The sequence below is a fragment of the Chanos chanos genome, chromosome 4, assembly GCF_902362185.1.
Source record: "Chanos chanos chromosome 4, fChaCha1.1, whole genome shotgun sequence".
In the NCBI taxonomy this organism is placed as follows: domain Eukaryota; kingdom Metazoa; phylum Chordata; class Actinopteri; order Gonorynchiformes; family Chanidae; genus Chanos; species Chanos chanos.
In genome coordinates this window covers 33712434-33730387 of record NC_044498.1, presented here as the reverse complement: position 1 = coordinate 33730387, position 17954 = coordinate 33712434, and the positions used below count along the sequence as shown (strand labels likewise).

General features: G+C 42.4%; 1 protein-coding gene across 1 annotated transcript in view; it reads left to right on the top strand.

The window, feature by feature from the left end:
• The first annotated feature begins 5201 nt into the window (after window positions 1-5201).
• The window catches only part of eys (eyes shut homolog), a 151984-nt gene continuing 139231 nt past the window's right edge, over window positions 5202-17954 (top strand). The window contains exons 1-6 of the mRNA XM_030772255.1: window positions 5202-5973; window positions 7120-7236; window positions 14428-14541; window positions 14643-14756; window positions 15015-15227; window positions 15407-15600. Coding sequence (XP_030628115.1) covers window positions 5202-5973; window positions 7120-7236; window positions 14428-14541; window positions 14643-14756; window positions 15015-15227; window positions 15407-15600 — 1524 coding nt within the window. The remainder of the gene's footprint in view (window positions 5974-7119; window positions 7237-14427; window positions 14542-14642; window positions 14757-15014; window positions 15228-15406; window positions 15601-17954) is intronic.

Genomic DNA, 17954 nt, shown 5'->3' with positions numbered 1-17954 from the left:
CCCTTGGTCACTTGCCAAAAAAATAAAATATGAGCATTTACTTATTTTTCTTGAGGGTTGTAAACTCAAAATGAAAAGGTTATGAAACAGTTGTTTACTGTTCCCATGAAAACACCTTTTTTTAGCTAATCCCTCTCGTATGAAGTGAAGGGCTGCGTCCAAAACCGCATACTACATGCTGCACACTAAAGTTGCACTCAAATACGTGCTGCAGGAGTATGCACTATAAGATTGTAGACAGAAAGAACACTAGAATTTGGACATGCTAACGAGGTAATCAAATCATAAGTGAGCTTTATAATCGCGGTTTAATGATGACTTCCTGTAAGCAAAGACACAGCGATACATTTAAAAACCTGTCTACCTGACTGCACCAACATGTTTCTTATGCGAGTTCTTATCGTTCTTACTGGTTTTTAACTGACAACTTCAAACACTTCAAGGTTCAAGCATATTTGAGCCAGAAGAGAACTCGCACATAGAAGTCGTTCGATAGTTGTCCGCCATTTTCTCAGTCACAGATGACCACGACAGACATGCCCCTTTTTTCCATTTGGCCTTATGGGGTTGAAAAGTGTCCAGTGCTTACCTACTTCGTTTTTCCAACAGAAGCAGTGCGACATCCGGGTACTACTCACACACTACTATATGCATTCTTTGTATTTGGACATACTGCTAATGGTTGCATACTGTTTAGTACATTAGTATGCAGTTTTGGATGCAGCCAAGGTTTTGCCATAACCTCACCACCACTCCTTTTACACAGTATTAGCATTCAGTTTAACTTTAGGTCCAAATAGTATTGCAGTATGTTTGTCCTCATGGATAGTTACCTAGCTTATCATTTTACAATAATGAGAGAGCTCTTTTCAGGGCTGAGCTATTCTACAGTCAATTGAGTGGGATACATTTGCCGTTGTGATGGAATTAACTCACATAAGGCTTACAGGACCTTTGCTAGACATAAATACCAAACAGCTTCAGTGACAGAGTTACTGAAGATACTGCACGTGAACAATTTTTCTAATCTAACTCCGTGACAGTATAACTGAAGATATTGCGTGTGAACAATTTTTCTACATGTAGATTAACCACATAAATTGGATCATTTTTAAGAGGTGGCCTATAGTGACCTATTTTAGACCTAAAGCTTACTGTAATATGGGCTTTCAGCATGTTGCTATGGTTGCATAGGTTAATTTGGTATGTTGTTACAGTATATGAATTTTCACAGTGACTAAACTTGACTTGAACTACTTGTCCATTAAACAGTTTTAATGTCCAGCTTCCAGCCAATCAGAATCAAACATGCACTCACACCATGGTATAATTCCTTTATTTTATAGGGTAGGCCATGATATGTGAGTAGTGATAAATATTTTGTGAGAGCAGGGTGAGAGTCTTTTTGCACACCATGTTTTCCAGGCTGGTTTGATGAGTTTGATGAGATCTCCAGTTGGTCCCAATTCAGTAACAACTGGTCAAAAAATACACATAATGTCAGGGTTCCTGCATGAACTGTTGCCTTCTCCGTTATGCTCCTGCTGGTTATGTCTGGTTTTGGCTTTCATTTGTTTTTGTTCTTTGGTCATGTGCTTTTGTTTACTTTGGTTTTCCATGTGCTCTGGCCCCGCCCCTCACCTATGTCATTGTACTCACCTGTTTCTCATTGTAGCTGTATTAGTCTGTCTATTTAAACCCTGCCTGTTCTAGCCTTTGTTTGTCAGTTTGTACCACTGTTCTCTGTGTGTCATTTTAGCCATTTTGAAACTCTGATTTTGTCTCTCGTGTTTGACTCCTGCATCTTTTGCCTTTTGGATTTGCTTCTTCTGCCTGCCTGTCTTGCTCTGTACCGGTTTTTGAATCTTCTGCCTGTCCCTGGATTTTGCTCTCTTACTTGCTGTTTGGCTGCCTCTCCTGGTATGACCTCTGCTGGTATTTTGGATTCTGCTCAAGTGTATTGAAAGACTTTTGCATGTCGCAATAAACTTCCCAAGATCGTTCACCTGCTGATCTGCATCTGAGTAACGTTTTTCCTGACACAGACACATGGAAACTTTTAATTCCAGTAGTACAATTTTGTATGGCGTTTGGACAATATATTCCTTAATAAAGAGTAATTTAACAAAAAAAAAAAAAAATGAAGAAGAGAAAAGCTGCTATGTAATCTGTAGTCTAAATCAATGGGTCATGTTGGAGAGATTATTGAGAGGAGGTGACTCGGTCTAGAAGATTCTATTGATCAGCTTTCTGTAGTCTGCGTGTGTTTGCATCATTATCCATTATCCAAGCTGAGCCCAGAAGACGACAAATTGGCAGTCCTAGCAGAGTTAGCATTTGTGTGAGGCCATTAGATGCCCTCACTGGATCCACAGCTCTTTTACAGCTCTTGTTAACAGACCCCCTGCTTTCTTACCCCCTGTGTGTGATTGTGTTGTTTATACCTCTCCCATGCTTCACTAGATGTTGTCCCACTGAGCTAACGATACCCAGGAGGTCCTTGAGCACGATTCACTGCATCTTCATGCATACTTAAAGATACTCGTTCCTCGCATATTGCTATTATAAACAGCCATTACAGTAATGAGTGTCGTGGAATGTACTGGAAAGAGTGATTAACAGAAGATTAACAGAGGTACAGTATGGTTCTGGAAACAACCTCTCAATCAATCAGAATTATTTTAGATTGTTTCATTTGGCATACTCCAGAGCAAAATGCTTCTAAATATTGCCTGTAACAGCACATTTAATGCAGCCCCTGGTACCTCATACTCACAATATGCCTTAATTTATATCTGGTTCCTATTTGAGCAGAAATAATTAGCCTCTGATTACAGTTTGATTAACATATACACCTCCAGAGCAATTGCTCATAATGGCAGGAAAAAAGCCGTTTCGTATAAAATAGGGCTATCATCTGTCAAAAGAAATTATAGATATGTCCAACAATTCCACTCATTATTTGCTAGAAGATACTTTGTTTTGGTTAAGGAAAATGCTTCATAGACATGCAAGCAAATGACTGATGTCTGAAGAGCTGGCATTAGAGTTTTTGCTCATACGTTTTGTTTGTTGTTTAATACTTAGTTATCAAAGACTTAACACCTCAGCTTGAACTCCACAGTTTGACCCAAATGCAACGTGAACACGACGCCATTGGTCCTCTTGTCATGTCTTCACCAGGCCCCTCCAGGCTGTTCTGGCTTTGAACTTATGTATCTGAGCTTTTTCCGTGTCCCTGTGGCAACTTTCTGCCAGTAGATATGGTGATGGTGTTGTGGTGTTGTCCTGCCTTAGGCTTCACGCACTGGAAGCCTCTCAGTTCTCCCTCTCCATCTGTCATCCTTCACTCTTTGATCATGATCAGTCTTGGGTTAGGGATGCCTCACTGTTGAAAGGACATCCTTTTGTTTTTCTGAATCACTGAAAGAGTTGTAGATCAAGCATCTGTGGATCTGAGTATTAACTTCACTTGGATCCTATTATAATTTTATGAGGGTAAACTGTTGGGATCAATTATTGGATGGCATTACTGGATGAAATCAACACATTTCTACTGTGCTGTAAACTGCTACCAATTGTTGTTGTATCGCTGTTGATTGAACATGAACGCTCTGGGCTGCAGTTATCTGATCAGCAGTGGCATGAGGCTTTGACTCTGAATGCAAGCAGACAACTGTGTGCCTCTTTGTGCATATCGGCATAAATAGTGAATGTAATCACCATTGTTGTGATTATCAAACAAATCTAAGGGGGGGGGGGGGGGGGTTGAAACATTTATATATCCTACGGTATATAGCCCTGGAGAAAAAGTTACACCCCCCCCCCCCCCCCCCCCCCCCCCAATTGTCATTGTATAATTCGCACTCTGGTATACAGTCCTTTTGAAAAAGAAATCTTATAGTATTGGATCATAAATCCACCTATCTGTGAGGGGTACGATGCACAATGCTTTCCATCAGCATTAGAACTGATTTTTTTTACTGGTATGCCAAGTTCAGTCCTCTGTCTTTCCTGACTAGTTTGTAAGCATAAAGCCTAAAAGGACATTTATTTCTAAATATTGCAAAGATCTCTGGTATTTGAGGTGTTTCACTCTTTTTCAAATAAGCAGTAGAGGAGGAGAATGATTGACCTGCTAATGAAATATTAGAGTGTACGGGATGCAACAACCCTGGGTGCATAAACAGCACCATGCCTCATGTATACATTTCATGTCATGCAGTAGCTTTGAGCTGTCACTGATAAAAATGAATCCATTGATTTGCAAATGACTTTTTTAAATTATAGCATATGTGGTGATACCTAAAAATCAGACAATGACATTTGCGCAGCATTTACACCATCACAAATTGCAATATTTTACTTTCTTTCACATTTTGGATAATATGAGGAAATTTGTGTAGATGGAAACAATTGTGACCCGTAAAATTTCATCCATGAGAACAATTTTCCTCCTGGGAATTTTAATGAGTTCATTAGAACTGTCTTTGTTTGCTGGCAGCTCAAGTCTCAGTCCCTCTGTATCCAGCCACTCAATATTCTCTTTATCGGTGTCCTCTGTATGGATTCTGATATTCTGTGTTCGCAGCATTTATTGCTTATCACCAAGGCCTCATTAATATCAGTCATTGTGAGGAGATCAAGACTTTGGACTTAGCAGTCACTGAATTTGTACTTTATCTGTATACACCCTGCTTTTATCTCAGGAAAATGCGTTAGAGAGGGAGAGAGAAAGGCCTTAGGGAGTGAGGCAATGACAAACCTTTAGCTGATCACGTCGCTTGAAAATGTGATCAGGCACTAGCAAGACAGCAGTATTTTGTTTAACCCTGTCACTCATTTTTTTCACTTCTCAGGGAAGATATTCTTGCTCTGATAGTTTATGGTCAGTAATAACCAAAAGTATGGTATCCTGTGCTTTCAGCCAGATGGGAACAGTGGAATCTTTTTTTGTTTTGTTAATATGAAATTGGAACCATTGAAATATATTATGTGTGACTATTCTTAATAAATTGTGGTAGTTATTGCCTTTTCATTCACTTTTCAGATTTGTGTTTCATCACAGTCTTTGTCAAGATTGTCATGGATTAGTAAAACATTCCCTCTTACATCAAAGTCACCTTGGCCACATCCTTCCTTCCTCTGACCGGAAGCAAGCCTTGATCAAGATGAAGAGCAAAGCAGGTGCAAGGACAAACATGAGGAGTCTAAAACTTCACATTATTGCCCTCCTCCTCAGCTATTTCATGGATGACAGAGTCCATAGTCAGGTAATCTGTAGCAGAGCAACCTCTCGTGAGTGGCACACTCAGCCACAGAGCAATAATGTGAAATGGACACTTACGGAGAACACCTGCAGCAGCGCAGCCCAGTGCTGGAGTGAACAGTGGGCAGGCGAGGGAGAGCAACATGAGTTCTCAGCAGCTCAATCTTATGGCTTCCCACAGCTATGCCCGCTACAGCTTCAGGAGGGAGACACCTTGTTTACTTTTGCTGACAATACACTGGAGGAGTTGGGTATAAATCTTATCAATGCTTCTCAAGAGGTGTTTGACACTTGTTTCCTAGAGGAACTGAAGTCTGAGCAGTTCCTGTTTGCCAACAATATGAATGGTAGCTTGCAAGTGGACTCAAAATTGCTTTCCCCTGGCATTCATTATTTCATAGCCCTTCACAGAGGTAGCTTCCAGTTATGTAAGCTTGGTCTGCGACTCATAGTCCATGTGAAAGAACAGCGTTGTCAGAGCTCTCCTCTGCTTCGTCTTTGCTCAGGGAATGGTGTTTGCAAGACAGGTATATGGGATGATGCCTACAGTTGTCACTGCAACAAACCTTATTCTGGTGTGTTCTGTGAACATTTTGACGCATGCTCTCAATATCCATGCTCAAATGGTGCAACGTGTCTGAACAAAGGATTATCAAACCGCAGTCACACCACATATGAGTGTGTTTGTCCCTCAGACTTCACAGGTGAGAACTTACTTTGTTTCCTCAAGTGTTATCTCCTCTGGCTTCATATTTATCAAAGGTAGAATTCACACGAATCACTACTCTCAACATTTTTATTTTTAGTCCATAATGAACCTCCAATTGCCATAAGTGGGAAAATAAATTGAGCGCATTAAGTGCAGCTGCCATGACCAACGCTGTCTACCTTGAAAGAGCCACCCTGTATCTTTGCATAAACTTATTTATTATTTTTCTATCATAATTACTAGTTCTTCTCATTTAGAATCGTGCAATTATTTCTAGAAGAAGTCTGATATCACCATGGGCTATTTATTTGAGCAAGTTTTTTTTTTTTTTTTTTTTTTTTAGTGCCTCTCATTCTAATCACCTTAATTGTTCCAGAAATGGTTTTCTGTGCCACCTGAAAGCTTTCTTAATTGCTTGATACTTTATCGTTTTCCTCCTCCTAACATTTAATTTAGATTTAATTTTCTTCTCACCATGTCACTGCCAATAAAGTCTGTCTCCAAATGTTGTTGGGGCTAAACATTGGTCTCTCAGAAGGCGCCTAAAAGGCGTATATTCAAAAAGCCATGTAATGCTGTCATCAGAAGTAGCTTGGCTAATGTAGTTTATTGATATTTCCACTAAATTATTCATACAATTCTGTTAGCATGGCTGTAAGGATTCCATAGAGACCACTCTGCTAGGTTAGGCTGTGTCAAAACTAGACAGTCATGATTTCTTATGGGGATGATATAAAGAGCTAACTGCAGCTCCAGTCCAATCATTGGACAGTAGTCTATAATGATTTACAGTTGCTCATCTGATTTAAGCATGACATGTGCCTCCTGCTTACAAGGCATCAAACTTGAACCCTTGTGCATATTTAGCATCATTTTGACAGGAATATACTACAAATTGCACACAGAGTTTTTGGAGATCAGGCAGGGGGAGTGGCTTAAGAAAATACAGATGTCATTTGAATGTAAATCTCCAAATTTTACTCAACACTTTTATAAACATCCTCTCAGCCTTCATACACTTGCTGTGATTGGACACTGGGTATGTTAGAAATGTGCATGGTCTGTTTATACTCTTGAATAAATATGAATAATTATTATGAAGTGTAATGCAAATGTATATTAAGTCATTACGTGCCCACAGGAGTGAACTGCTCTGAAATCAAAGGAGAAGAAAACTGCATTAAGAGATGTCGTAATGGGAACTGTGTGAAAGCATCACCAATCTCCTTCACCTGTGACTGTGATGCAGGATTTTCAGGCAAGTTGCATATGACTTTTGTACTGTTAAGAAAAAAAAAGTTTTGGTGAGCAGATTTACCTAAAAGAGTAATTTCCCTTGCAAAAAATGGGAAATGAATTCCCTTACATTTAAATATTCAATCAATCAAACCATTGTCTGTTGATACCCTGGATATTAAGAAAAGTGACAAGTATTGCATTGAAAGTAAGTCTTTCCTGTGTCATCCTTTAGTGAAGTAACAAGTATTATTTGCTCCAGTAAAATCATTGTGTTGCCTTTGAGTATTTCAGGATAGCTTAATAAAGTAGTACTTTCCCTCTGCTGGACTGCTTTGGTATGGCAGTTAGTTTGGTTTAATGATGTCGCCTTTACCTGTCGCCTTCTGATGATGTCCTCAGAGGCAGCTTATTTAGAAAAGCCTTGGGAGAAGTATGTCTGTGCTTTCTTGTTTATCTTATTCCATATGTTATTTATTCACACTTGTCTAATCATCTCTGGTATGTGCAGTTTTGGTAGTATATAGCACATTTGCAATTTCTGTTTAATTCTGTAATGGGCTGTCTTCTATGTTCCAATGACAGACAATGCTAGTAGTGGTTATGAACACACATGTCCCCCTTATACATGGGGCATAAGGACAACAGAACTGTAAAAGAACATCTTCACTGAAGGCTGATCTTCAACAGAGTAGAACGGAAGGTTGGGTTCACTGTCTCAGGGCAACGGTAGCCTCAGCAGTGGCAAGCAGGTAAACAACACATAATGGAAGAGCATGAGCATTTGCTCAAGACCAGTTCCAGGGCCTCTAGACGCCCAAGCAAGTCCTCCACAAGTAAAGAAGCCGCTATGGCCCCCGCTGAAGCCAGATAGAGAAGAAGCAAATAGATAGAGAAAGAATAGAATAGATGTAGAAGATAGAGAAGGCACGTTTGGAAGTTTCACTAGATACACTGCACCTATGAAAAACAGATGCTGCGGCACTAGTGAAAGCAGAAGCATCTAGAGAATTAAAATGATGATCTTAGTTAGAAACTCAGAAGCCAACCACAGTTGGTGCTCATAAACCAATGCAGCACACCAGAAAATACACTGAAGAGCATTCAGAGCTATGTGTCAGCCTTCAGTCAATACCAAGCATAGCGATTGCATCTATAAATGACATGCATACGGTATGGTAAGCACACAGAATCCCCTCTTGACATTCTCAGCAGAGTGACAGCACCATAGGACACTGCTCTGACATGGGAAACACTGCAGTATGCTCACCTTTAGTGGACAACATGATATACATCAGCTAGCAAGGCCATATCTGAACAGAGAAAATTCTGCTGTAAAAGAGGAACAGCAAGATCGCCCCTGGTGACTGCCCCAGAGAAAGAAGAGAGCAACCTCTTGGTGAAATGGCATCACCATGAATCAGCTGAACATGTGAAATGAATAAGGGCTTTGCATGTGAATGACCCAAAGAGGGAACTCGTGGCAAAGATTAGAGTGCTACAGGGCTCCAGAGGAAGATGGTGACTTCTTGCATACTTAGGCACAGCTTGAGGGACAGGCGGGCATTGTGCAAAAACTGCCATTTCCTCTACAGGAGAGATGGAGAGATGTCACAGGGTCCTAAATACACAATTCACTTTCCCCCTCATTGTTTTTTTTTGTGAGCTTTTGTATGCCAACAAGAAGAGATGCACAATGATCCAGGTTTCATCCTTGCTCCCCCTACCTAAGACTGCCCTAAATCAGAGTTATCATTAGAGGTAGACCAAAGAGCAGGTGTCTCACTCCATAAAACTGAAGTTTCCGCAGCAACTGTCTCACCAGGAGAGACCACTTGTGCACAGTCTGTAGTTCCATCAAAGTTATGCCTTATACAAAACAAGCCTCAAACTTAGCCATAAATGTTGTCGGTTCAGGGAAAAGTCCCATGAAGAGAGAACAGCCTGTCTGAGACAAAATCACATTTGCCTTCATCGCTGTGCATCTGTCTCACATATTGCAAAAACCTGTGAGAAGGCGGTTAAATGCACTGAATGTAATAGTGAGAAACACCATTCAGCTCTTCACCCTGGACCTGCTCCATGGTCCTTGAAAGCGTTCACACCTGCATTAAAAGCATTGTGGGAATGACGAAAATGACACCACACAAGTAGTGGTGACAACAAAGTGTACTGAGGTTTGTGGTGGTAATCTCAGGGGCAGGTCTTGTTCAAAAATTTGTTTAGTAGAGTTTACCTTGCAGGTCAACAAGAAAAGTTGATGAAACTTTGCTATTCTTGATGATAAAAGCGATTAGTCCTTGGTGACATTTTTTTTTACTGTTTTGAAATAAGAGGCTATAGCTCCCTGTACTCGCTGAAGATGTGTGGGTGTAGTCAGCACAACAAGGAGAAGAGAACATGGGCTCCAAGAGGAGTCTATGGATGGATGAGTTAGCATCCCACTACCCATTCTTATAGAGTGCAATGAGATGCTCATTGCACTCTATAAGATGGACCCGATGACTGCACAGGGAGTCCTGCTCCCAAGGTCACTCCTCACCATGTGCATCTCAAACCACAGGCAGGACAGATTCCCAAGCTTGACCCAAATGCTCCTGTTCTCATGTTGCTCGGTAGAGATGTCATAGGTATCCACAAAGTGCAAAAGAAGATCTAGGGACCTTATGACTCTTTATGTACTCAAAATTTGACTTGGGGTGAGTTATACTAGGTGACGTCTGCCTAGGAGGTGTGTCCTGGATAGATGCAGTGAACATTTTTTAACAGCCACACCCTAGAGAATGGTCATAAGTCCCTTTTTAAGCCATGCCCCAACCATTTCATCATAAAAGAGAAATTCAGTGATGCTGCACCTGCAAACTTTTTCACCACAGTACACACAGACAGACAGATCATCTTGGATGCTCAGTATTCAAAAGGACAAGATAAAATGATAAGATAGCACCTTCTTTTGAAGATCTCATCTTCCTAAACAGATTGAAAAAGAGCTATACAGATATAAAGACAACAGTTAGGTGGCCCCTTTGTCTTTCAAACCACAAAGGCAACAGCTTCCCAACAAGGCTCAAGTCTTGGAACATTTCAGATCATTACAGCGATCTTTTGGTTCTAAGCCTGAGATGAAAGAATAGTTTTTCACATTCATTTATAAGATATTCCAGAATGGTCATGCAGAAAAAGCATCTCCACTTAGGAAAGAGAGTTGGTACTTGCCAATATTTGGGTTGTAGTATCATCCAAAGAAATTCAATCAAATCAGAGTGGCCTTCGATTCAAGCACACAGTGTGACACTATATCCCTAAATGACATCTTGCTGAAAAGTGTTCACATGGACACCAAACACATTCAGGGCAGACATACAGGAGCTGTTTCATTGGTTTATAGTTACACCAGAGTATAGGAACATCTTGAGATTGTTTTGATAGTCGCATAACAATCCCAATAAAGAAGTCATTGAGTGTAGGATGAGGGTGCATGTTTTTGGTAATAGCACTTCCGCAACTGTAGCTAGTTACAGCCTTAGACATGCTGCCCTAGAGCAGAAAAAGCTTTGGGGCAGCCGCAAAACATTTTTTTGAAAGGGACTTTAACATTGATGACGGGTTGAAGTCAGTGCCCACTGCTGCTGCTGCCATTGATCATCTAAAGACAACAAAGGAGATGTTGACATGCTCAGACCTCTGGCTGCATAAGATCTCAGGTAACACAGTGGTTATGGAAGGTCTTCTCGTCTGAGGATCATGCTAGCAGCCTAAATGACCTCCACTTTAGTGTTGACGCAGTGTAGGGATTAGCGGGAGACTGAGGGATGACACGTTTATGCTCCAGAGGACTTTAATATGCTGTGCAGTCTTGTCGACTGTAAATAGAATTTATAATCCCTTGGGGTTTTTCTTCTGGTAATTATATAGGAAGAGGCCCCACTCTGGGATCTCACTCTGGAAGTCAAGGACTGGGATGCACCTCTACCTCCAGAAAAGGAGCAGTTGTGGGAAATACGGAGAAATTCTTTTCAGGAACTTCAGCACCTTCACAATCCAAGACATTACACACAAGCTTCTCTTTCTGAAGCTCAGTGCAGAGTGCTCAGTGTCTTTTCTGACATTTCAGCTTAGGCAACAGCTGCCGTTGCCTTCCTGAGGATATTGGACTCAAATGGACAGTGCCACTTAGGCTTCTTCTTTGGTAAAGTGAAGCTAGCTCCTCACTCAGAGCTCACAATTCTGTGGCTAGAACTTTGCGCTGCAGTGCCGGCTGTGGATATAGCTAAATTCATCACCACAGCAGCTGGCACAAAGATGGATGAAAAGAGAAGATTCTATGTCTTTGTCAACAACCTAGTTCAATGGATAAGGAGATATTGTGTCCCAAAACAATAACCTGGCAGACCATTCTACAAGATCTGTCTCACACCTCAAGGATACAACATGGCTCACTGGACCTGCAGTGATGATGCTGAGACCTTTGAGCTTGTTGATCTAGAACAAAATGTGGAGGTTCATCCTTAAGTAACTCTTAGCACAGCCCCTGGAGACAACCAACTTGGATCCCAATGTGTTGAGTGTTTCTCCAGCCGAGGGTCTCTGATTCAAACCATTGCATGTCTTGTTCACATTGCCTGTCTTTTCAAGAAAGGACAGATGGTTCTCCAAGAGATTGCAGAGGCTGGCCCCTCTGTGAGTATAAAGCACAATCAATCTATTCACCAGGGCTCAGATTCTCACGCATTGAGCTCCAATGCATGAGAGAGAAAAGTAGAGGAAGATGGCTTAATAATAGTTTGGGGCTGCATCAGTAAAGCAGATGTTGGGTGTGATGAAAAGAGAACAATCATCATTCCTGGATGTCCCCACATAGCAACTCTGCTTGGTTGCGTTACCATGAGCAATCAGATAATCAAAGATGGCACCTGATGGAAGGTGCCATCTGTGCAGCAGGGTTTTGGATTTTAGGAGGTAGGGGATATGTAAGCAGGCTCATCTTCAAATGTCGTAGACTCTGCAGCAGCTATGAGGTGCAGAAAATGGCAGATTTACCTGCTGACAGGATCAGCACGGATTCTCCATTTACCTATGTCAGCCTAGATGTGTTTGGGCCTTGGACAGGCTCATCATGCCACGCAGTGGGTAGTCATGCCAACAGTAAGAGGTGGGCAATCCTCTTTACTTAGGGCCATTAGGGCCATTCATGTTGCATGGATTGAAGACATGGACACTTCAAGCTTTTGAAGAGATTTCTTGCTGTTTGCGGGCCAAGCAAGACAATAAGGTCCAATCAAAGAATGAATTTTATAGGAGCCTGTTGTGAATTGAAAAACATAGATGGATGAAGTGATGATGATTGTGAAATCAAGGCCCTTTGCACCAGTATCAACAGATCCTGAAGACTAAAAGATGCTCACTCCTGCAACACTACTGATATAGAAGTTTGGACCTTGACCCACTCCTCCTGGTGAGTTCGGCTGCAAGAACCTCTTTAGGTGTCAGCGGAGACAGGTGCAGAGCCTAGTGAGTACCTTTTGGGACAGGTGGCGCAAGCGATATCTGTCTACTCTTCAGGCATGAAAGAAAAGGCAGAGTGACAAACAAATCATCATTCAAGGCACTGCTGGGTTCATAAAGGACTACCAGACTACACGCAGTGAATGGCCCATGAGGCATGTTGGCAAATTAATCCTAAGTAAGAAAGGAAGAGTCCAGAAGGTGGAAATCAGAGTAACCAAACAAGGGGGTGTTAAGCCATTTCTCAGGCTAAAAACTGAATTAGTTCTGCTTTTCTTTCCTGAGGACTATCTTAAACGTTAAGGGATAGTTTAATTGTGGTATCTAGGGATACTGACTGGGGATTGTGTTGACTTTGAGTATTTCAGCGTAATTTATTACAGTTTTACTCTCCCCCGGCTGGACTGTTGTGGTATTGCAACTTTTTGGTTTAACGATGTTCCCTTTACCTGTTGTCTTTCAATGATGTCATCAGAAGCAGCACGTGTAGAGACGCCTTGAGACAAGGGTGGTTGTTTATCTTGTTTATCTTGTTCCATCTCTTGTTCCATCTCTCTTATTCAAACCTGCCTACGCATTGTTGGTAAGTTTAAATTTCTTATGCACTTATCTTATTGTACGATGCAGTATTTTGCATATTTGGAGGAGTTTGGATTGTATGTAGCACATTTTGTAATGGGCTGATTGCTATGTTCCAAAGACAGATAATGTTAGTTAGTAGTGGTTATGAACACAGAATAGTAATTTACAGGTATAGTCATTTCATTTATCATACAAATTGCCTTTATTTTCTTTTGTTTTATACTTGATATAATATTCTGTTACAGTTTTACCTCCAGTCGTGCCATTGTGCCCTTCTCCGGTAGTTGAGGAGCCATTTTCTCGGGTTTTGATTTACTGTGTGGGGCCACGGCCTAAAACTAGGAAAGGAAATTAATACCTTCTTACTATCATGGATGTGACCACACGCTTTCCAGAGGCTGTGCCTTTGAGGAACATTAAGGCACGGGTTTGATTAAGTTCTTCTCTCAGTTTGGGTTGTCTAGGGAGGTACAGTCAGACTGTGGGTCTAACTTTCTGTCGGCCGTGTTCCAAGAGGTCCTGCACGAGCTTGGAATTCAGCATGTAACATCATCAGCTTATCACCCCCAATCACAAGGAGCAATAGAAAGATACCATCGGACCTTAAAGACCATGCTGCGCCCATACTGAGTTCAGCACCCTGGGGACTGGGACATAGCTCTCCCTTTTTTGTTGTTTGCGGCAAGAGATTCTGTGAGCGATTACACTGGTTTTAGTCCTTTTGAGTTGGTGTTTGGACATGAAGTTCGTGGTCCACTCAAGCTGGCAAAGGAGAGGTTTCTAGAGCCTAGAAATGAGGGCAACCTTTTGCAGTAAGTATCTGCATTTATGGAGAGGCTTGGGTCAGCTTTGGAACTTGCCAAGGAGAAGCTGAGGGGTGCACAGGAGCATATGAAACATCAGTATGATAAAAGGGCTGTGGAACTTAGTTTTAGGGTGGGAGATAGGGTCCTTGCATTAAATCCAATGAGGGGTGATAGTTTGAGTGCTGCTTTTTGTGGGCCCTACTCCATCACAAAGAAGGTTGGAGACTGTAATTACATTGTCAGTACCCCAGACCGTCGTCAGAAATCTAGATTATGTCATGTGAATTTGCTGAAACCTTTTCATGAGCATTCCCAGGCAGTGCCAGTGGCCACCTTAGTGGCAGAGGGAAAGGGGAACGATGGTGATGATGAGGGTGAGGATTCCATCCGGGGTGAACCTGTGAGTGCCCGTTTAGACAACCTGGAGGCATTAGGTCAGTTGGAGGAACAGCTGAAACTTTGGTGAGAGAATTTAGTGTTCTGTTCCAAGATACACCTGGGTGTACCCCGTTGATAACACATGACATGGAAACAGGCAATGCTACGCCTATCAAACAGCATCCATATAGACTGTCTCCTGCTAAGTTGAGTAAAGTCAGGGAAGAGCTTGCTTATATGGAGGAGATAGGGGTGGTTGAGTCAGGGCAGGGTGAGTGGAGCTCGCCAGTAGTGCTTGTACCAAAGGCGGATGGAGCCTGGCGGTTCTAGATAGATTACCGCAAAGTAAATCAAGTGACCAAGACTGATGCTTTTCCGATCCCCAGACTAGAAGACTGTATTGACAGGATAGGGAAGGCTCAGTATGTGTCCAAGCTGGACCTTCTAAAGGGATACTGGCAGGTCCCTCTGTCAGAAAGGGCAAAAGAGATCTCCGCTTTTTCTCCTGATGCTTTGTATGTCTGTTGAGTCCTGCCGTTTGGCATGAAAAATGCACCAGCCACCTTCCAGCGCCTAATGAACACCGTCACGGCTGGACTGAGTAATGTGGTCACCTATATAGATGATGTGGTGGTGTACAGCAGTTCTTGGCATGAGCATGTATGTCATCTGCGGCAGTTGTTTGAGCGGTTGCGTCAGGCTCGGTTAGTGGTGAACCTGGCGAAGTGCGAAATAGGGCCAGGTGACATATTTGGGGCCAGGTGACATATTTGGGTCATCAGGTGGGCCGTGGGTCAGTCATGCCTAGGCAGGACAAAATCAAGGAGATTCTTGATCTGCCTGTTTCGAGAAGTCGCCGAGAGTTGATGCGAGTGCTGGGCATGTGTGGGTTTTACCGCCACTTTGTCCCAAATTTTGCAGCGGTGGCTGAGCCTCTGACCAACCTGTTACAGAAAGGAGTGAAGTATGTGTGGAGTGAGGCTTGTGAAGCGACTTTCAACAGTCTGAAGGCAGTGTCGGCATGTGAACCTGTGCTGATGGCACCGGATTTTGATGCTCCCTTTAAATTGACTGTGGATGCATGCGAAGTGGGGATTGGGGCAGTGCTACTTCAAGTAGATGCTGCTGGAATTGACAGGCCAGTTGCTTATTTTTCAAAGAAGCTGAACAGACATCAATCTTATTTAACCATAGAGAAAGAGGCTCTGGCGCTTGTCCTTGCAGTGCGACATTTTGAAGTGTACATTTCTGGCTCAGGACAGGAAGTGGTGATCTACACAGATCATAATCCACTTACTTTTCTTTCAAAGTTCCGTACAGCTAATCAGAGAGTTCTCAGATGGAGTTTAGCCTTGCAGCCTTACAACTTTGTAATACATCATGTGGCAGGAAGCAATAATATAATTGCTGATACCCTGTCCAGAATGCCTCAAGAAGACACATGAGACAGAGTCAGTCATCGTCCAAGTTCAGCTTATGTTCCAGGAGGATGAGGAATTAACTTCCTTTTGTTTGCTTGTTTGATGGGGAGATAAATAAGATTTTGGCTTGATGAGACTGAATATAATGGTACGTACATTTTAGGAAATTAGAACATTTTGGATTAAAAAAAAAACAAAATTTGAAAAAAAAAGGGAATGGGAATCACAGTTTGGTGGTGGATGGGTTTTGGTTTTCTTTTGTTTTTTCTTTTTCTTTTAGGGGGGGAAGGATGTTAGGATATGGTAGTAATAGAGTAGGGAAAAGCACTGACATACACATGAGATGCTGGAGGGTGCCGCCTGCCTGGGTTTTGCTGTCTCTTTAAGAGGGACTGGATGAGCTCTCGCGAGAGAGGAGCTCAAGAATTCTTTAAATAGTTTGCTGCGAACTCGGGCAGGCATGATATTGGGGTTCCCTGCATATTGCTACGGCTGGAGATATTCCCCCGTCCGGACGTTTTCTTTTTCTTGGTTGAACTCTTTGTGTTTTCACACTCACTTGTCGGATTGCCATCACCACACCTGAACTGCCAAGGAACAGCTTGTGCTCATCAAGCGACAAACAGGTCTCACGGCGCCTTGGAACCGCTTCATGGAGACACCACCCGCCTAACCCCAGGTTTGGCCGTATAGCCCTCCACGCATCTCCTTAGTTAAATATACACACATGTACAGGTACCCTCCCACGCTATACGCAGCACGTAGGGTGGTATTAGGTTACGGGACCGGTCTTAACTAGATTACTCATTCTGTGTCCCTAGACTGCGAGCACTGATTCGTTTGGGGTAAGTGCTAGTTGGGTGTCCGGCATTCTCTACCCCAACATCAGTTACTGCACTGAACAATTGAATGGGGCCTTCTTGCAGTGGTGAATGGGATTAGTTCACCTGCTTGTCACATTATATATGGGGTATAAGGAGGACAGAATAGGCATCACTGTGATAATGAGGATTTCTCTCACAAATGGCTTGCAAAAAGTTTCGAGCCATCCGGTGTCCCCTGGGTAATGATGTCATGATGAACATCCTGGTTGAAACTCCAGGGGACTTTACAGGACGATTGACAATTACATAGGCTTAAGCCATTTGTCCAAGGGCATTTTCAAGTGTTTCGTGCTCAAGCTGTTGAATCATTTATTCTTGTGTGGTTGTAACTCACTTATCCCTGGACCTAGTAATTAAGGGGCTGGTGCACGCCTGGTATTCAACCTCCCAAAACACTCTCATGTCACTCCACTACTCACTGCACTTCACTGGTTTCTGGTAGCAGGTCGCATCCAGTTTAAGACACTGATAACTCTCTATGCCCCAGCAGGAGCTCACCGCTCAATCACCTCTGCTCAGTTGGTGGTCCCCTCACTTCGGAAACCTGGTAGCTGTTCTTCTCGGCCATGTCTTTTCTCTGCCCTTGTTTCATTTGGTGGAATGACCTTCCTCAATCAATCAGAACTGCGGAGTCTCTTACCATCTTCCGCAGGAGACTGAAAACATTCTGAACTAGCTGAAGCAGCCCGGTAAGCCAGCCAGTAAGGCGTTGCAGTGGTCGAGGCGGAAGATCTCTCTGCTCAATTTCCTCTGGGCAGCTGGCGGTCCCCTCACTTCGGGAACTTGGCAGCTGTTCTACTTGGGCACATCTTTTTTCTGCCCTCATTCCACGGTGGTGGAATGACCTTCCTCACCCAATCAGAACTGTGGAACCACTCACCATCTTCTGCAGGAGACTGACAACCCACCTTTTCAGAATCCACCTGTCCCCTGATGTGTAACCTTTCTTTTATGTTATGTTTTATGGTATAAAATGTTTTAATATTTAAATTTACAATTTACAATTTGGTATTTCGCAAATGCTTTAAACCAAAGCAAGTTACAGTTAGAGCATCAATCAGGTTTAGCTAACTACCTCAGAAGATCGCAGAAGGAATGCAAAGTAATTATTTTTGGTATCACCTTCCTATATATCTGCAATGATGAAACAGAAATCTGTAAACA